Source organism: Poecilia formosa, unplaced genomic scaffold (assembly GCF_000485575.1).
Source record: "Poecilia formosa unplaced genomic scaffold, Poecilia_formosa-5.1.2 Scaffold94, whole genome shotgun sequence".
In the NCBI taxonomy this organism is placed as follows: Eukaryota; Metazoa; Chordata; class Actinopteri; order Cyprinodontiformes; family Poeciliidae; genus Poecilia; species Poecilia formosa.
In genome coordinates this window covers 252,723-270,708 of record NW_006800033.1, presented here as the reverse complement: position 1 = coordinate 270,708, position 17,986 = coordinate 252,723, and the positions used below count along the sequence as shown (strand labels likewise).

Here is a 17,986-nt window from a genome sequence, read left to right as displayed (position 1 = left end):
ATAAAGTCTTTTTGAGGGATTGATAAAATAAAATAAAATAAAATAAAATAAAATAAAATAAAATAAAATGTCAAGATATAAAAAAGGTAAACGAATCCAGGCACTTTTTATGTACATTTCTCATCTAACCTCAAGTCCAGTAGATGGCAGCATTGGCAGCATTGGCACTTAAAGATCTGCCAGCCGCCATTAAACACCAGAAGAAGAGGATATACGGCAGTTGCATCTCATACGCATGGCGCTATTTGAATGAGCATTTGTATACTGTCTATAAAAGTCAACTTATTGTTTTGGATTTCATATTAAGTCTCCGTGTTTTATCCGGAAAAGGTACGTATTTATAGTATTATATATGATTTAGTTGGGATCCGCATGCTATCGCTTGCTAACTCTGAACAGCAACGTACCTCTTACGTAGCTTGCAGCTCGTTCAAATCTTTACCATTTTAGCTCGTTAGCATGACAATATGCTATTTGATAAAAAAAAAATATTACCTGAAAAAGATCCGAATTTCTTCCGGTCAACCTTTTTGTTTATTTTCTGTCAGAAACGTTCGTAAATTAAATACCGGGAACTGTAAACCGTCGCGAGAATATCAGTGTTAGCATTAGCTGTTGTGGTACAGCCTGACTGATAATCTCTATTATAGCCAGACTTCCACTCATTTATCTTGTTTTGCACGGAAAACGTTTAAAACTATTAAAACTGTACACATTTGAAGAACCGTAAATGTATGAATTACAAATACCAGTTAAAGTTTGTATATGTTTTATATTTAGTAAGAAACTGTACAATTATGGGAGAATTCGTTTCAGATGAAATGATGTAACATGAATGTATGATTTTTTTGTGCTCTCACTTCAGTAGTACTGAATTAATGAACCTGAAATAAAACTCATTTGTACTTGTAGCTTTTTCCTAAGATTTACTCATTTGCATATTTTTACAAACTGATAGATTGTTGTTTGATGTGTTTGTGCTCTGTAGGAGACTGAAACATATCTATCTATCTATCTATCTATCTATCTATCTATCTATCTATCTATCTATCTGTTTTCACGCAGTTCTGTTTTACAGTTAGTTGTCAAAAAAATGTATAGAAAGAAAAGTTCTACAGTTTTAATGGAGGCTTACACAACCTGGTTGTTCCAGCATTTTGTTTTACATATTTTTCACCCCTAACATTTATCATTGCAAAATATCTGTTACATTTCAGTCTCAAAAAGTTTAATCTTCTCAGAGCTGCTGTGTTCTCTTCAACATGAGCCCAAGACTAAATATTTGATTTCCTTTGCAGTTTTCTAGAAGATGGAGGCTGATTTGTATGACGAGTTTGGTAATTACATCGGTCCAGAGCTGGACTCTGATGATGATGACGATGATCTGGATGCAGAGGACAGGGACATTGATGAGGTATGTTTCAAATTCATACTACTTGTAATTGCTAAAGATTTCAGTGGAAAACCTGTCATGGTGTTTATTTCCTCAAGGGGGATGAAGATGAAGAAGATGAGCCTGCAAATGAGGATGAGAACGTACCTGGCATGGAGGTGGTCCTGCATGAGGACAAGAAATACTATCCCACAGCAGAGGAGGTTTACGGGCCGGAAGTGGAAACTATTGTCCAGGAAGAAGACACACAACCGCTTACTGGTGAGATGAAGAATTTTATATATATATATATTTTTTTTATAAGGATTGAGTCCCATTTTATTATCTGGAGCAGCTTGTTTTTAGTACCCTTGCAGAGCTTCCTTTGACTAGATTCTGAATTTGTTTACAAAAGCACTGAGAAATGTGTGTAGACGAGGTCTATCTGGTGAATAAAAACATGTGAAAATAAGAATATGTAGTTTCATGTGTGTTGGGATTTATAACCACTAAATCAAAGCACTATTTTTAAGGAAAACTCAAACCAATGTTTGTATCTCGAGAGTTTGCTTCCTGCTTGAGTTGTTTGAGAAACTGACTTTACTAGTGAAAAACGATATTCTTCATCAACATTGTCATGTAATTTTCTGGTGGGCAAATGGTACAAGATGGAGTTTTGTCATATACTGTTTTCATTTCTCAATTGAAGACTGTTTGTTGGTCATGCAATTCAGTTAATCTTTGTTAACAGTCCTGCCACAAACTCTGACTCCTATTTCTTTCCATTTTTTGTTGCTCTTGAAGAGTACTTTCTTTTGTCAAAGTATATCACAGTGAGTTTGATGCCTTATTTTGTCTTGGAAACACTTTTTACCAGCTCTCGCTTTTATCAACGTATTCCCTGTTAATCTGCCAGTTGCATTCTTTTTCTGTCACTGCTCTTTGCACAATCAGGCTTGTGCAGGTATTTGTTCTGGAGATGGAAATTTAAAGCTTGATTTAATTTTTGTTCGCTTGTATCTATAGACAAAACAAAAAAAAATGACACTAAAGATGTCACACGTTTTTTTAAAGTTTGTTTTCCAGACTCATCTTGTTCTGCTGTTTTAGTTTTGTGACAAGTGATTTATCACTTTGTGAAAGCTTCCCAGTCTGACAACTAGTTTATCACTCTGCTTTTATAAGCACTACAAAAACTAAGATTTAGAGATATAATTTCTCTGAGATCTCATATTTTTCATGTTTATTATGCATTTTTCTTGCCCTGTAATTTTGTTGTTGTTTTGTATTAATTTTATTTTGATTTTACCTTTATTGAAACATCAAATGTATATGAAGATCATTTTTGTGCAATCAAAATTACTCTGAAATTAATGTGTGCCGTAAACATAGCAACAGAATACTGTCTTTGAAAACAAGACAAACATTATGCTCATCAGTGTTTCCTTATTTCCCTTTTCTTCAGAGCCCATCATCAAGCCAGTCAAGCACAAGCAGTTCACATTGATGGAGCAGGAGTTACCTGCCACTGTTTATGACATGGAGTGAGTCGGGTAGCCCGTTAAATGCGGATAAAAATGCCGACGATTCAGAATGCAGCAGAGTGACATTCGTCTCTTTCACCCTTTGTGTCCGCGCAGGTTTCTGGCAGATTTGATGGACGGTACCGAGCTGATCCGTAACGTCACCCTCTGTGGTCACCTCCACCACGGCAAGGTTAGCTGCAGCTGTCTAGCTGCTGCTGGCTCTCTCAAATCATGCTCTGTTCTTTGCTGGGGGATTGTCCTTGGCATTTTGCTCAAGAAACAAGTTTAAATGACAAAAAATACATATATGTAGCTAGAATAAAAACGAGGGCCTATGTTTATGACTTTGCTGCGCTGCTAAAGGTTGCTATATAAGCTGGAGACACACCTGAGGGGAGAAAGTTATTTGTGCTTGTCACAGTGTTAGGAAAAAAAAACTAAATGTCTTTGAAATATTAAACATTAATATCACGTCCAATGTAGTTTTTCCTCTTAATATCATGGAGCTTCTGTTCGCCCTGACGAATGTTCTCATTCCTCTCAGACGTGTTTTGTGGACTGCCTGATTGAGCAAACTCATCCTGAAATCAGAAAGAGGGATGATGTCGATGTGAGTGTTCTCTGCCTCAATTTCACTTGAATGTGTTGAAATCAACTGCAGCCCAAAGTGGATTTTGACCTTTTCCCCTCCCCCCCCCCAGCTTCGGTACACAGACATCCTGTTCACTGAGCAGGAGGTGAGCCCTTCATTCATATTTGTCTTTAATTAACCAGAGAGTATATATTTAAATCTGTTGGGTTATTACTGTGTCTGTTTCTTCATCGTTTCTGGTGCTTTTTTTTTTTTTTTTTATCAGCGAGGGGTCGGCATCAAAAGCACTCCAGTCACGATGGTGCTGCCAGACTCCAGAGGAAAATCCTACCTTTTCAACATCATGGATACACCAGGTCTTGTATATTAGCTCGATTAAGATGTTTATCTGTGTTGTTTTCTTAAAAATGAACAAAACATTGACAGTATGTCTCCTTGAAAAGGCCATGTGAACTTCTCTGATGAGGTCACATCCAGCATGAGGATCTCCGATGGAGTTGTCCTCTTCATCGATGCAGCTGAAGGAGTGAGTCGACGTTTCCTAAGAGGGGTATTCATTTTTATTTCTTTTTAGAATAAGTGAATCAATCTTCTGTCGTTCTTTGACCAGGTGATGCTGAACACGGAGCGCCTGATCAAACATGCAGTCCAGGAGCGCATGGCCATCACCATCTGCATCAACAAGGTGGACCGGCTCATTGTCGAGCTCAAACTGCCGCCAACAGATGCTTATTATAAACTTCGACACATTGTGGACGAGGTCAACGGTTTGCTCAGGTAATTCTGGTTTGTTTGATTAACAGGGGAAACTGCAAGCCTTAAAGTAAAGCATGAAAACAACATTTGAGTTTCAAAATAAAAAGACTTTAGACTCCCCGGCTCTGCGTTTGTGACGTTCCTTCTGTCTTTCAGTACTTACTCCACAGACGAGAACTTGGTGGTGTCTCCGCTCCTCGGGAACGTTTGCTTCGCCAGCTCTCAGTACAGCATCTGCTTCACCCTGGGGTCCTTCGCCAAGATCTACTCAGACACCTACGGTGAGACATCTTATCAATGAACATGCTGATTTTTTTTTTTTTTGTTTGTTTGTTTGTTTGCTTGTTCTGTTTTACACGTTTCAAATAACCCTACATGCTTGAATATTACGCAAAACATATCCTGAGTAAACATAAAATCTGCAACTTTTAGTTCAGTTGCTCGTCTGTCTTGTTGCATTTTAAGACAAATTAATGTATTTTGTTTGTAAAGAAAGGGGCTTTTATCTGTTGAAAAGCAAGAAAGTAAAATGTGAGGGCGTGAATACTTTCCCCGTCACTGTGGATAATAGAAAACTGCTCTAACTTACTCCTGTCTCCTTCCTCTGTTTCCAGGTGACATCAACTATAACGAGTTTGCAAAGCGGCTTTGGGGAGACATTTATTTCAACCCCAAAACGTGAGCACTCAGCCTCTCTGCTAAAATCTGTGCAGCTCTTCTCTTCTTTCATGTTTTTTTCTTTTTTTCTTTGTTCTGTGTTTAGTCGTAAGTTCACAAAGAAGGCTCCCACCAGTAACTCCCAGCGCAGCTTTGTGGAGTTTGTCCTGGAGCCTCTTTACAAGATCCTCTCACAGGTTCGAAATGGCTCGCTTTGTTTGTTTTCGTTTCCATGAAGATTAGCAGCTCAGTTCTCTGTTCAAACCTCCTGTGTGTGATCCTTCCCCAAATGGTTTGTTTGTGTGTGCGTCCAGGTGGTTGGGGATGTGGACACCACCCTGCCCCGGGTTCTGGATGAACTTGGGATCCACCTGACCAAGGAGGAGCTGAAGCTGAACATCAGGCCTCTGCTCCGGCTGGTCTGTAACCGTTTCTTTGGAGAGTTCACCGGTACGGAGTCTGACGTTTGTGCTTCATTTGGATTTGATTGAAGTTTTTCTCCTGGTGCCGATAAATATGGATATGGAAAGGATTGTGGGGGAAATATGTATATTTTCACACTTTATTTGCTGCTACAATGTGGAAAAGTTCACTCCAGTCTGACCTTTCTTCATTCATTCATTTGTTTATTCCCCTCTTTTTCTCTCCTGACAGTCTGTTATTTATGTCTGGTTTATTTTTAAAATTTGGCCACTGTCGAGATATCTTCTGGTTTTGTTTATTTATTCTTTAAAAAATTAGCTTGAATAAGGACTCAGATTTCTGGAAATTTTGGTAGAGATTTTTTTTTATATATATTTCTGTGGCTCTTTATTACAGACATTAATTTTGCATTAACTATAAGTGCCATGAGAAATGTGTCGGTAACCTGTCGTATTGAACCATTCATTTTTTGTTTTTCGTTGCAGGTTTTGTGGACATGTGTGTGCAACACATCCCCTCACCACAAGAGGGTGCTAAAATAAAGATAGACCACACATACACAGGAGGACTGGACTCTGACTTGGGAGAAGCCATGGCGGAATGTGATCCTGATGTGAGTCATTTCATGGCTTAGTACAATCTTCTTTACAGGAAAGTTTATATATTAAACAAAAAATAAAAAACAACATTATTTTAGTTTCAAGTCTCGTCTTCTTACTTCCTGATGTTTCTCAGGGTCCCTTGATGTGCCACACCACTAAGATGTACAGCACAGAGGACGGGGTCCAGTTCCATGCCTTCGGCAGGGTTCTGAGCGGTACCATTCAGGCAGGTCAGCCGGTCAAGGTTCTGGGAGAGAACTACACGCTGGATGACGAGGAAGACTCGCAGATTTGCACTGTGGGTCGCCTCTGGATCTCTGTTGCCAGGTAACCTCCCGGTTTTGCTCGTTTATGAAGCTCCGAAGTCAGCGATTGCTCGGTAGACTCACAGCCTCTTCCACCGTCTCAGATACCAAATCGAAGTGAACCGAGTTCCTGCGGGAAACTGGGTTCTGATCGAAGGCTGCGACCAGCCGATCGTGAAGACGGCCACCATCACAGAACCACGGGGGAACGAAGAGGTCCGGGATCACTGAGAAGCTTTTAAAAAGATATTTAGAACTATGAACCACAATGAAGAAACTTCTCTTTCTCCAACAGGCTCAGATTTTCAGGCCGTTAAAGTTTAACACGGCTTCGGTCATCAAGATCGCCGTGGAGCCCGTCAACCCGTCCGAGCTTCCCAAGATGTTGGACGGACTGAGGAAAGTCAACAAGAGCTACCCGTCTCTAACCACAAAGGTACATCTGAGCACCGTCGCCGTGTCGAATCATTTTATTTACTTTGGTGTGTTGGAGCTGACTGACGTGTTGACTGTGTTTCAGGTGGAGGAGTCTGGAGAGCATGTCATCTTAGGGACAGGAGAGCTTTATCTGGATTGTGTCATGCATGATCTGAGGAAGATGTACTCAGAAATCGACATTAAAGTACGTAAAAATGCTCATTATAATTATGTAACTACGACATTTTAGGTTGGTTAGGAAGAAACTGCAGGTGAATCTTAATTACAATAGATTGTCACTGAAAAGGGCATTTATTTTGGTAATTAAATCCAAAAAGCAAGGACTAAGACAGCTTCAGCTTGTAACTGAACGAAAAGAAATTATGTCGTAGATAGTTTAAACAATAATAACACAAAAATGTAATGTTATAACTTTCCTAATCAGGAAAAAGTGCTTGACGCCAAGCAAAATGAATTGCAAAAGGTAATTGCTAAAAAACATAGTTTATAGAATGCTGCATCGAAGCATATTAGTAGAATGTTGAGTGGAAGAAAAAAATCAAACTAAAAAAATGTGACGAGTAACAAAGATGACTACAACCTTCAGAGGCTGCAAAATATGTCTCAAATATATATATAGTCTTTGCTATAGCGGTGTGTTCAAAATTCATATTCCATAGAACTGTCTGGAGTACAGTAATTGCTGCCTAATATATTCCAAATGTTATGAACTTTCATTTTACATGCTAATGCAGCATTTAGCCAGCTGGTCAGAGACTCATAGCAGCAGATGCTCACACTGGACACAAAGGAAGTTACCCAAAATCCTGAAGGTTACAGAGTGATGGAAGGAGAAAATAATCATCCCTTTTGCTCAGCAAGCCCCAATCAAGAGTTGTGGTTCAGTTCCCAAAGTGTCGCAGTGACTGAAGGTGGTGCTTCAAGACACGTCCACCCTGAAGTATCCAGGAAAAGGAGCAATGTCCATAGGGTGGAGCTTTGATTCTGTGCAGAGACACAGAATCAAAGCTGTTAAGATGCAGTGTGAAGTTTCTACAGTGAGTGATAATTTGGACAACCTTGTTATCTGTTGGAGTCAATCAGCCACGTTTGATCAAGTCCAAGGTCATCACTGCCGTCTACCAGGAAAATTTACAGTATTCTGAAGTGATGCTTATTATGGAGCTACTTATTATAGTTGATGCAAAAGGAGCCCTGAGCACATAGACAAACTCATACATCTGCATCATTTTGATTGTTTGGACTTTTAGCTCACAGTACTTCTAATCATTTCTGCGATTAGACGTCAAACTCAGACTGTAATTCCTCTCCCACTCAACTCCTTCAGACTAGCAGCAGCAGCAATTGGCAAACACCTGGAGGAACTCAGCTGAGTTCATCAAGAACTATTCCTCCTAAGAGCGGTTGTAAATGGCATAATGAGGAGCATTGTTGTGTCGATGTGCTGAAGGCAGAGTGTCGGAAAGAGCAGAAGCTTCTTAAAGAGACAGAGGCCCAATTTCAAGATGTCAAATTACAAAATCAAATTAATTTTGTTTTGCGTGTTTCATATGCAAACAAAATGGCACCAAAAATAAAAACGTGTGTGGATTATTGTCATTATTGCAGTTGAAAAGTGATTTTTTTTTTTTTTTTAAATGCTTTTGTTGATATGGTTTTCTTAAACAAATCTCTTTTTAACATTTTCCCTTCAGGTTGCTGATCCTGTTGTGACCTTTTGTGAAACGGTGGTTGAGACGTCGTCTCTTAAGTGCTTTGCTGAGACGCCCAACAAAAAGTGAGTGTTTACCCCCATTTTGTCAGATCCAAGTTGAACACAATGGCAAGAGTGTGATCTGATGGCGCTTCACCAGATAATTACAGCTGCTCAGATAAAGCAGCACAAACTGAGATTGGTTTGATTTCCAGGAATAAGATCACCATGATCGCTGAGCCTCTGGAGAAGGGGCTCGCCGAGGACATCGAGAACGAAGTGGTGCAGATCACGTGGAACAGGTACGCCGCTGAAGACTCTCCCGCTCGCTGCTGCTGCTGCTGCTGCTGCTGCTGCTGCTGCTGCAGTTTAATTGACTGCTTTATTATCCGGGTGATACAATGTGCCTTTCATGTCAGATGTGCTCGTTTTGCTTTGATGTCAGCTTAATTCCTCCACATTTCCGCGCTTTTCTGACCATTTATTCTCATTTCATCCTTTGCTGGGATTAATGAGCAGTTATTGAAAAACGAGGTTCTGCAATTAAACGCGGTCATAGAAGGCAGTGGAGGAAAACCTTATTTACGAAGTGAAATATTTAAAGTTGCTAAATATATAGGCGCTCGACAGTAACTTTGCGCTCGCTGCCGAGTGGCTGCCTGTGCATCACAGAAATGCCCCCACGATGTTGCCTCACTTTTGCTTATTGATTAATTCACTCTCTCTAATTAAATTGCACACTGAAAGCATGCGAGCACTTCCCCGTTCCTCTTGTATGAAGAGCGGGCCTGATTGCATCCTCTGCTTGAGTGAGGCTTGCTGTCTGTGAGGCCATCTGGACCTGGTTCTGCCAGCATATAATAGCACATACCTCTCTTCCATTAACCCCCCCTTTGCTCCCCCAAATAAAGCAATCTCTTTAATGTACCAGTTGACACACTGCACCTCCCATCACTCCCCCACCCCCAACCAGTAACTGTCCTGTTTTGTCATGGCAGGAAGAAGCTGGGAGAGTTCTTCCAGACGAAGTACGACTGGGATCTGCTGGCTGCCAGGTCTATCTGGGCCTTTGGACCAGACACAACGGGGCCAAATATTCTCGTGGATGACACGCTTCCTTCGGAGGCAAGTCAGAAAAACTATTGGCAAGAAACCTTGTGCACAACTCTTATATATTTACTTATATTTTTTCATGTTTTTTGCATTCCAGCGTTTGCCACAGTAATTTAATTAAATGGACCTTGTTTTTGTCTTACTTGTACAAAAAGCAGATTTTTCTCCATCTGAAACTCAATTTAAATGATTTCCAGGTCAAGATCAGGAATAAAAAAATGTGTTTTCAATTTTGTTGTTTAGCAAAGGTTCTTTATGTATACACATCTCATACATCCCATCATATTTAATCTGCAGTACTGCCTCCACATCTCTTGGCAGCATCCCAGCAGATCCCCGTTGTGTGCCTAAAACTTCACGCTTTACGGTTTCCTGTTATCTGCATCAAATTCATGTTGAATGTTTTCATTTATAGGTTTAAAGAAAGGTATAAATGGATGGAGAACTCTGGAGTTTTGAGTGCGGAAAAGCATGAAATTAAATGTTTTAGTTCCTTAGGTTATTTAAAAAAAAAAAACTAAAATGAGTCTTTTTGCTGGTTTTTGATGAATGTATTGATTAAAAATATTGTGTTCTTCCAGAGAGTCTCAGAGCCTTTGTGTGTTTTCTGCAGGTGGACAAAGCTTTACTTGGTTCAGTCAAAGACAGCATCGTTCAGGGATTCCAGTGGGGCACCAGGGAGGGACCTCTGTGTGATGAGCGTAAGGACCGACACTCTTCCTCTGAATGAAATGTGGACTGATTTATTCATATTTTTTGTTGTTTTTGCTCCTGTCAGCTATTAGAAATGTGAAGTTTAAGATCCTGGATGCCGTCATCGCTCAGGAGCCTCTCCACAGAGGAGGAGGTCAGGTCATCCCCACAGCCAGGAGGGTGGTCTACTCCGCCTTTCTCATGGTCAGAGCCTTTCAGATCGGTTTTTTTTTGTTTTGTTTTCTTTTGTTTTTGTTACTGGTGCTTCAGATGCTCTAAAATACTTGAATTTCAATTTGGTGTCGTCAAAGCTTGACGACACCAAATTGATTAATGAAAATGCTTGATATTCAAGCTGCACAATTTTGTAAGAAAGTGTAATCCAACCCTTGGATTTACACTTGAAACCAGATATTTTCAAACACCTAATAAAATGACAGATTTCTTTTCCCTCAATGTCTGAAGTTGTTTCTTTCTCAGGTTAGTTAAAATTAACATTTTTTAGAGATTTTTTTTTTTTTTTACGTCGTGTATAAGCGGTTAATTTGAGCGGGACGTTTATTCACCTTTGCATAGTTTCATTGAAATGAGTATTTATTATGCCTAATGGTTCAATGAATTATTAATTGTCTTATATTTTAGGTCTTGGCTGTTGAAAATTTGTAATTATTTTGTAATTTAATGAAAAATGCAAAGAAAAAAATTCTCAGACCAGTTAGGCGTACACGGTGTGTGAAAATATAACATTTAGCTACATTGTAGTTTACATTGTCCCTGCTATAGAATGTAAAATACTATCATAAAATATATTAACAGTAAGAAACTATATAATATAATAGTGAACTGAAACTGTCTTTTTTTTTGTTAATTTATGTCGTTCTTAATCTCCAAAGTGTGCTGATGGAAAAGTTTGAAAACTTACCTTGAAAAGTGTTTGAAATCTGTTTTTTCTTATTTTTAAATGCTTAATTATCTCTATTAGAAGAGTTTTAACTAAACTGTGATGCTGTGTTCTCATGAATATGCTACAGTCTTTCTTCAGGCCTTTCTTCCTACTTTAATCTGTAGTAACCCTTTCATTTCAGGCCACTCCAAGGTTAATGGAGCCGTATTACTTTGTGGAGGTCCAGGCTCCAGCTGACTGTGTGTCTGCCGTCTACACCGTTCTGGCGAGAAGAAGGTTTGTCTGCCTCCTAAATCAAGCTTCACACTCACCGTTTTTCATTTTCTTATTGAAATAATCTTTGTTCGCCATCGATCAGAGGTCACGTCACCCAGGATGCGCCCATACCCGGCTCTCCTCTGTACACCATCAAGGCTTTCATCCCGGCCATAGACTCGTTCGGCTTTGAGACCGACCTTCGCACACACACACAGGGTCAGGCCTTCGCGCTGTCTGTGTTCCACCACTGGCAGGTGAGATTTATGGACACTAACATGCAGTCAGCTCCTTTCTCTTGGGGGATTGGATTACTAAAAACAAAAAGCCTGGCAAGTAGAAATCTGTTTAAATTAATTGCGAGATTAACTTTTGTCTCTTAGAACCAGAATGATGCTGATGCTGCATGTTTTTGATGTGAAAGATGTAAATGACTATAAAACTATCCTGGGATTTTGTTTTCATTCCTCTGTCAATTTGTCCTTCCCTTCATCCGTCCATCCATCACTCCTTTTCTCCACATATACAGCCTTCCATTTACTTTTTCATCACTGCAGTCATTCAGTCATCCTCTTGTCCATCGACCTGTCTGTCCATCTGCACCATCCGTTTTATCTGTTGGTACATTTATCCACTTGTATGTTTAGCCATCAATTTATCCTTCTTTCTTACTTGCTTCCATCTATGCATTTTTCCATCCTTTCAAATATGCATCCCTTCATCTATATATTCATGTCTTTTTCCATCCGTTCATCCAGTCCCCCATCGTATATCTGTCATTCATGCATTTTCCACCCATCTATCTCTAAGTACATCGATCCACCCTTCTTTCTTGCATTCATGCACGTTTTTCATCCCATCTCCTTTAGCTTTTGCAGGATAAATTGAAAGTAAATCTAAAACAAATCTGATTAATCGTGATGAATCGATTATTGATGTAATCGTCAACTAATTTAGTAACTGAGTAATTGTAAACTGAAGTGTACAAACGCTGAAAGAAGCAATTTTCCGAAAGAGCAACACAGTCAGAGCAGTTATTAAGCCGAAGTTATAAAAAAAATATAGATTCTGCGTTTAAGATGAAAGAAAAACCCTTTTTGCCTGTAAATATTTTCTACAAAAACTCTTCAAGTGGCATAGTTTTAGCTTCACTTTGTAAAAAAAATAAAACCTCATGTTCAGCACTTTTTGTTAACCAATCATTAATCAGTTAATCCAAATGATAATCAACAAATCAAGAAGTATTTTTTAGCTGCAGATGTAAAAATAATCAAGCGTTCACTAAAGGAATGCTGTTATTGCGTCTTGGGTAATAAAATGTAAATTTTCTTATTCAAAAAGGGAATTGAATTGTTTGTTTACATTTTTGTGTGTTTTTTTAAATATTGAATAAAATTGACTTAAATGGTTAGGATGAAAAACTTTCAGAATGAGCCAATTTCTTTTATCCAATCGATCATCAAAATAATCGCTTTACTAAAACAATTGTTAGCTGCAGGCCTAATGGAAAGCCTGAGGTAGTTTAAAGTGGAATTCTGTATTTATACTTTGAAAACTGACCTTTGCTGGTTTGGAAAGTTTGGAGGTACGTTTGGGAACATGTGTGGGAACGCCGGGAGTCCCAACCAACACGCGTTGCGGCTCCGGCGTGGCGCCTCCGTCTGCCGCTCCGGTTAAACGGCTTTTGATCCCGAGTTACAGCCGAGTGTCGACTCATTACTTTTCAAGTTTTATGTGTCTGTCTGCGTCTGGCTGCTCTTATCTGACATGTGTTTGCGTCTGCACTCCGTAGAGCTGTGTCAGTGAAAATTACCTCCACTTAGGCTAGATTAATACTTCACTGCAAAGTCATTAATCTGTGAGCAAAAGAAAAGGAGTGGAAACATTTCACGTTTCATCATCTGAACTAATGTTTCATGCCCCCGTAGGTGAAAATGAAAGCATCCGACGCGACATCAGACATGAATTATTTATGTCAGGCATGCACTGGAGAATATTTGCATCATTGTTATTTAAATTATATGAAGATGAGAAAATAAAATGCAGTGACAGATTTGGTTCTGCTTTATGTGCTTTTTATTAAGATATTTTTCTTCATTTCATTTCCTGCTGAGATAAATCTGATTATTAAACAGCAGAGAGGAACAGTTTTTCACCATTTATCCCTTGCAAAATGTTCATTTTTTTTAAAGGAAATTCTCTTGAGATTTAACACCAATCAGCACTAAGCCTGTCACAATAACAAATCTTGCTATTGAGAAGTCACTGTGATAAACAATCTTGTTCTTTTTCCAAAACAACAAATAAAATGAATATTAAACTCTCTGTGAACAAAACTGTCCTTCAAAAACGTAATAGGAGAGACCAGACTGGAAACTTTTATCATCCAGTCTTTGGTAGAAAAAAAAAAAAGAGAAAAACAAACAATTATGCAAATGGAATTTATTGAGCTCATTTTAATTTATCATGCGATTAATTGATTCATTTCTTATTGCGAAATGCTTAGTCAGCACGCATGTTGCAATTGCTCATTCCCAATTCACTCAACAATCTGGCTCTTTTCTGCTGTTTGTGTTGGAGAGATTTGATTCCTGCGAGCACATATTGATTCGGCTGCCCCAGATAACGAGAAGAACAAAGAAGTCCCTGAACTGCCTTGTTTGGCCCATTAACCTTAAGAGGCCATATTGTGCCTCCCTCATTAGTTTTATCATCTACTGGCTTGCCAACAGCGTCGCGTCGAGTTTCTGTCCTCAGCCGCTCCCTTCCATCTGTTGATTGGGCTCCAGCTTCTCCTTTGATTATGTTTTCCTCTTTTCCTCCAGTCAAAATCTCCCCCCAAGGCTCAGAAAGACTTTATTTATTCTATCATATCCCATTCCTTCACAAGCCTCCTCTTCCTCTCCCGTCAAATGACAATGAATATCCCATTCGTCCCATGAAGGTCAGGCTGCTTAGAGCGGATTTGGTGAATAATTTTAAACATCCGTGAGCTCGTCTGCATTCCAACTCATCCTGCAAACGTTGCATTGTTGTCATATTGGTCCCGTTTGATGGAGTGACACTACTTGCGTCTCGTCCCCCCCCCGCCCCGTTTCGATGACGGTTGCTGTGCTGAGTCAGGAAAAACGTGACGGACCGTTTAAAATGTTCACTCAGCTTGTTAGCGCTGAAGACGTTACGTGTTTGTTGAACGTAAACGAGTGCCTGTTTTGCTTCTGATGCTCGTTTTAGATTGTTCCCGGTGACCCGCTGGACAAGAGCATCGTGATCCGGCCCCTCGAGCCTCAGCCCGCCCCCCACCTGGCCCGAGAGTTCATGATCAAGACCAGAAGACGCAAGGCAAGTCGGCCGCACGCCTGTTTGCCCTTCGAATTTAAAATATTACCACAAATTTTGCATTTAAATAAATAAAAAAATACTAATAATCTTTGTCTCTTTGCAGGGTCTGAGCGAAGATGTGAGTATCAGCAAGTTCTTCGACGATCCCATGTTGTTGGAGTTGGCGAAACAGGACGTGGTGCTTAATTATCCGATGTGAGGGAACTTTTCAATCTACAGAACAGGTGTAGCTGTTAAACATCGGATCCATCTGTTTGTCCTCATCTTTCCTTGTATTTTTATTTTTTTATTTGTACAAAACTTTTTTTTTGTAGCTCAACTTGTCTTTGGAGTTAAAATGAGAAAAGAGTTGGACTTGATTATGTTTGAATAAAAATGTTTTTAAACCAAATACAGATGTTTTTTGTATTTTATGGTGCCCATGCAGATTTCTTGTTTCAGATGATGAAACTAATTTTAATATTGGTCAAAGAGAACCTGAGTGAATACGAAATGGTGATGCAATACTTTTATTTACTAAGGGGGAAAAGCTGTTCAAATCAAACTGGTTTTATGTGAAAAGGTCATTTTTATTTGTTAAATCATGAATAAATTGCAATTCACCACTAAAACATTTCCTCCATAAAACTAGTCAAATAAATCACATCGCCCCATTTTATGTTCCATACACTGGTTCCCTATTACTTAGAGAACAGACTTTAAAATACTTTAATTTATAAATTATTGAATGATGTAGCATTAAATACATTAAAGACCTGTCGTTGCTGCATCAACCTTTCAGATTTCTCAAGTCCTTGTTCTGGTTCTGGTTCTGGTTGTGCTCTGCTCTGCGTCCCCTGAACCACAACCAAACATGAGGAAGAATCATTCAGTTTTCATCTAGAACAAACTTCCAGAAAACTGCAAAACAGCTGAAATACTGTTTTCCTTTAAACCTGTAAAGCTGCTATTCGTTAATAACAATTGGAACAAGTTGTATTTTTTTTTTTTTTTTGCTGCAATGTAATTAATGTTTTTATTGTTTTCATCATTCTTCTACTCTGTTATTGAACATGTGCTGTATAAAGCCTTGCTTAAATGTTTTTAATTTTGCACTGGTCTGATTAGGACTTGTACAACTAAGAATTCACTTAAATAGAAGCTGTGTGACAACATGAAGTGGGCTAAAATATCTCAACTGAAGAGATTCTACATCTGAAGCTACGTTTTTGACATTTGTCAGTTTGGAAAACAATTTCCAAAGCTGGTATTCATGGAACCACAGATTCTGCTTAAACTGAAGCACTCTTATGCTACAGGAGCATTCCAGGATGTACACTTCTTAAGCAAAAAAGAACAAAATGAATGAACTGGAACGGCCAGGTCAAAGTCTAAACTTAAACTGCCTGTTTTAATACCTTAAACAGGCAGTTTTGTGCCAGAAAGTCTCTCCAAAGTGGCTGAATTTAAAGTGCAGCAGGGAATGTTGTGTTCCTGTCGACCATCAGAGAGCAAATAGAAACTTTACTGACGCTCACCGTGATCGATCCGTCGTTTTGGGGACATTGTGGGCGGTGACTGACTGGCAGAGTGTGGGACGGAGGCACAAGCAAAGCGACAGGTTAGGATTGGTGGCTAAGTATAATTGAGATATTTTTAATTTAAAAAAAGTAGCTCAAACATGGATATATATTTTTTTTTTTATCTTTTATGTAAAACCCGTTAATTTATTCGAGTTTAATCATGAGCTGTGTCGACACAGGATTTAATTTAAAAGTTGACAAGGCTGGAAGCAGTTTCTCAGACACAAAGAGGTTTGGACAAAATACCCTAAACTGTCTATTCATTGTGAATATTTAAAACATCTAAATCACAAATAAGGCACTTAATGAGTTCTTGTTGTTTCTTAGAAATGGGACAAAATAAAAGCACACATTTTTAAGGAGTCATTTGTGCTTGTATTTTTTTGTTTGTCTCACCTTGTTGAGGGATTTTTGGCTCCCACATTTTTTATCTTTTATCTTTTTTTGTGCATTAATTGAATGTATGAAGCATTCCAGCTTTTGATGTAATACTCCAGTTGGGTTTATTTCAATGCACAAGGAGAGAAAAAGACAGGAAGAGAGTTTAGGGGAGAATGTGAATAAAAGATGAGAAGGATGGAGAGAATACGAAAAAAATGTGTTTTTCAACATGGCCGATTGTAAAATCTCGTTTCTTTTCTTTTTCAGTCTTCCTGTTTGCGGCTGTTGGGCCAAACCAGCTGTCAGGCAGATGGCCTCACACTTGATTGTAGAGTACTTTGGTAATCAGAGGAGTTGGTGACTCAGTAACTAATAGGTTCCTCTTTGAGCTTCTCCATTCAGGGAAAACTGTTCCAGATATTTTGTGGGCTTTTTTTTTTTTTTTTTTACAGATAAAACTTTTCAAACCTGTGATTTGTTTGAAACATGCCCTGCTTGTTCTTTCTCTAATAGCACAGCCACTAGATTTCTTCTGGTCTCCGACATCTTGTCGCTGGAAGTTTGAGTTGTTTTCACTACAGAATGATGGATTTCAGAATTGTCTGAAAATGGACTTAGAACTCCGAGATTGTTGAAAACTACCGTTTGCATCTTTCCGTTTCAGCGTTGGGTTGACGCACAAGCTACTGCTTTCATAGCGCTGGTCAGACCGACTGATAATAAATCGATTCATTTGGAAGCAACAAGAGCATAGCTGGTATTCCACACAAAACTTTTCATCTTGACTTTGTCTTTGTTGAGTGGAAACAGTCTGGCTTTGACTTTCCCAAATTGTGGAACAATCTGCCTTGTGGAATTAGATAATCGTAATCTCTGGTGGTTTTTAAACCTCTTCTGAAAACCCATATTTTTACCGTGACCTTTGACACCTTGTGAGATGGTTTTAAACAGATTTTTATGTTGGTTTTTACATTATTTTTGTGCTGTTTTCCCACTGCGTTTATATTATGTGCTTTTATTGTGTTCTGTTTTATTGAATACCATTAGATTTTTAGCTTTTAACCTATTTTCATTTGGTCCTATGATGGTTACCTTAAAGCAGAGGCGTCCAATGTGTGGTACAGGGGCCATTTACGGCCCTCTGAAGGATTTTGGGCGGCCTCAATTTCAAACTGGAGCAAATCTGGCCTGCAAACATGAGTGTTTGATGCAGACACTCTCTTTTTCCATCTTTTAAGGCAACATTTCTAACAAATGAATAACATCTGAGAACAAATTTAAGGTAAAAAAAAATTAGGTTCGCATTTATGAACAAAGTTTTTGCATTTATCTTTGGAGTAACTAGAACCACAAACATTGACCTGCTTTTTCT

General features: G+C 38.9%; 1 protein-coding gene across 1 annotated transcript; it reads left to right on the top strand.

Moving 5' to 3' along the window:
* The first annotated feature begins 181 nt into the window (after positions 1 to 181).
* On the top strand, positions 182 to 15,020 carry eftud2 (elongation factor Tu GTP binding domain containing 2). Its single transcript, XM_007558042.2, has 28 exons — positions 182 to 330; positions 1,299 to 1,414; positions 1,492 to 1,654; positions 2,838 to 2,916; positions 3,013 to 3,088; positions 3,443 to 3,508; positions 3,600 to 3,635; positions 3,756 to 3,846; positions 3,934 to 4,016; positions 4,101 to 4,267; positions 4,403 to 4,527; positions 4,861 to 4,924; positions 5,010 to 5,100; positions 5,218 to 5,353; positions 5,812 to 5,939; positions 6,062 to 6,255; positions 6,338 to 6,449; positions 6,529 to 6,669; positions 6,754 to 6,855; positions 8,366 to 8,448; positions 8,580 to 8,666; positions 9,363 to 9,489; positions 10,091 to 10,178; positions 10,256 to 10,374; positions 11,256 to 11,350; positions 11,433 to 11,586; positions 14,564 to 14,671; positions 14,775 to 15,020. Exons 2-28 carry the CDS (start codon positions 1,310 to 1,312, stop codon positions 14,868 to 14,870), a joined length of 2,916 nt encoding a protein of 971 aa, XP_007558104.1. The 5' UTR covers positions 182 to 330; positions 1,299 to 1,309; the 3' UTR covers positions 14,871 to 15,020.
* The last annotated feature ends 2,966 nt before the right edge of the window (positions 15,021 to 17,986 follow it).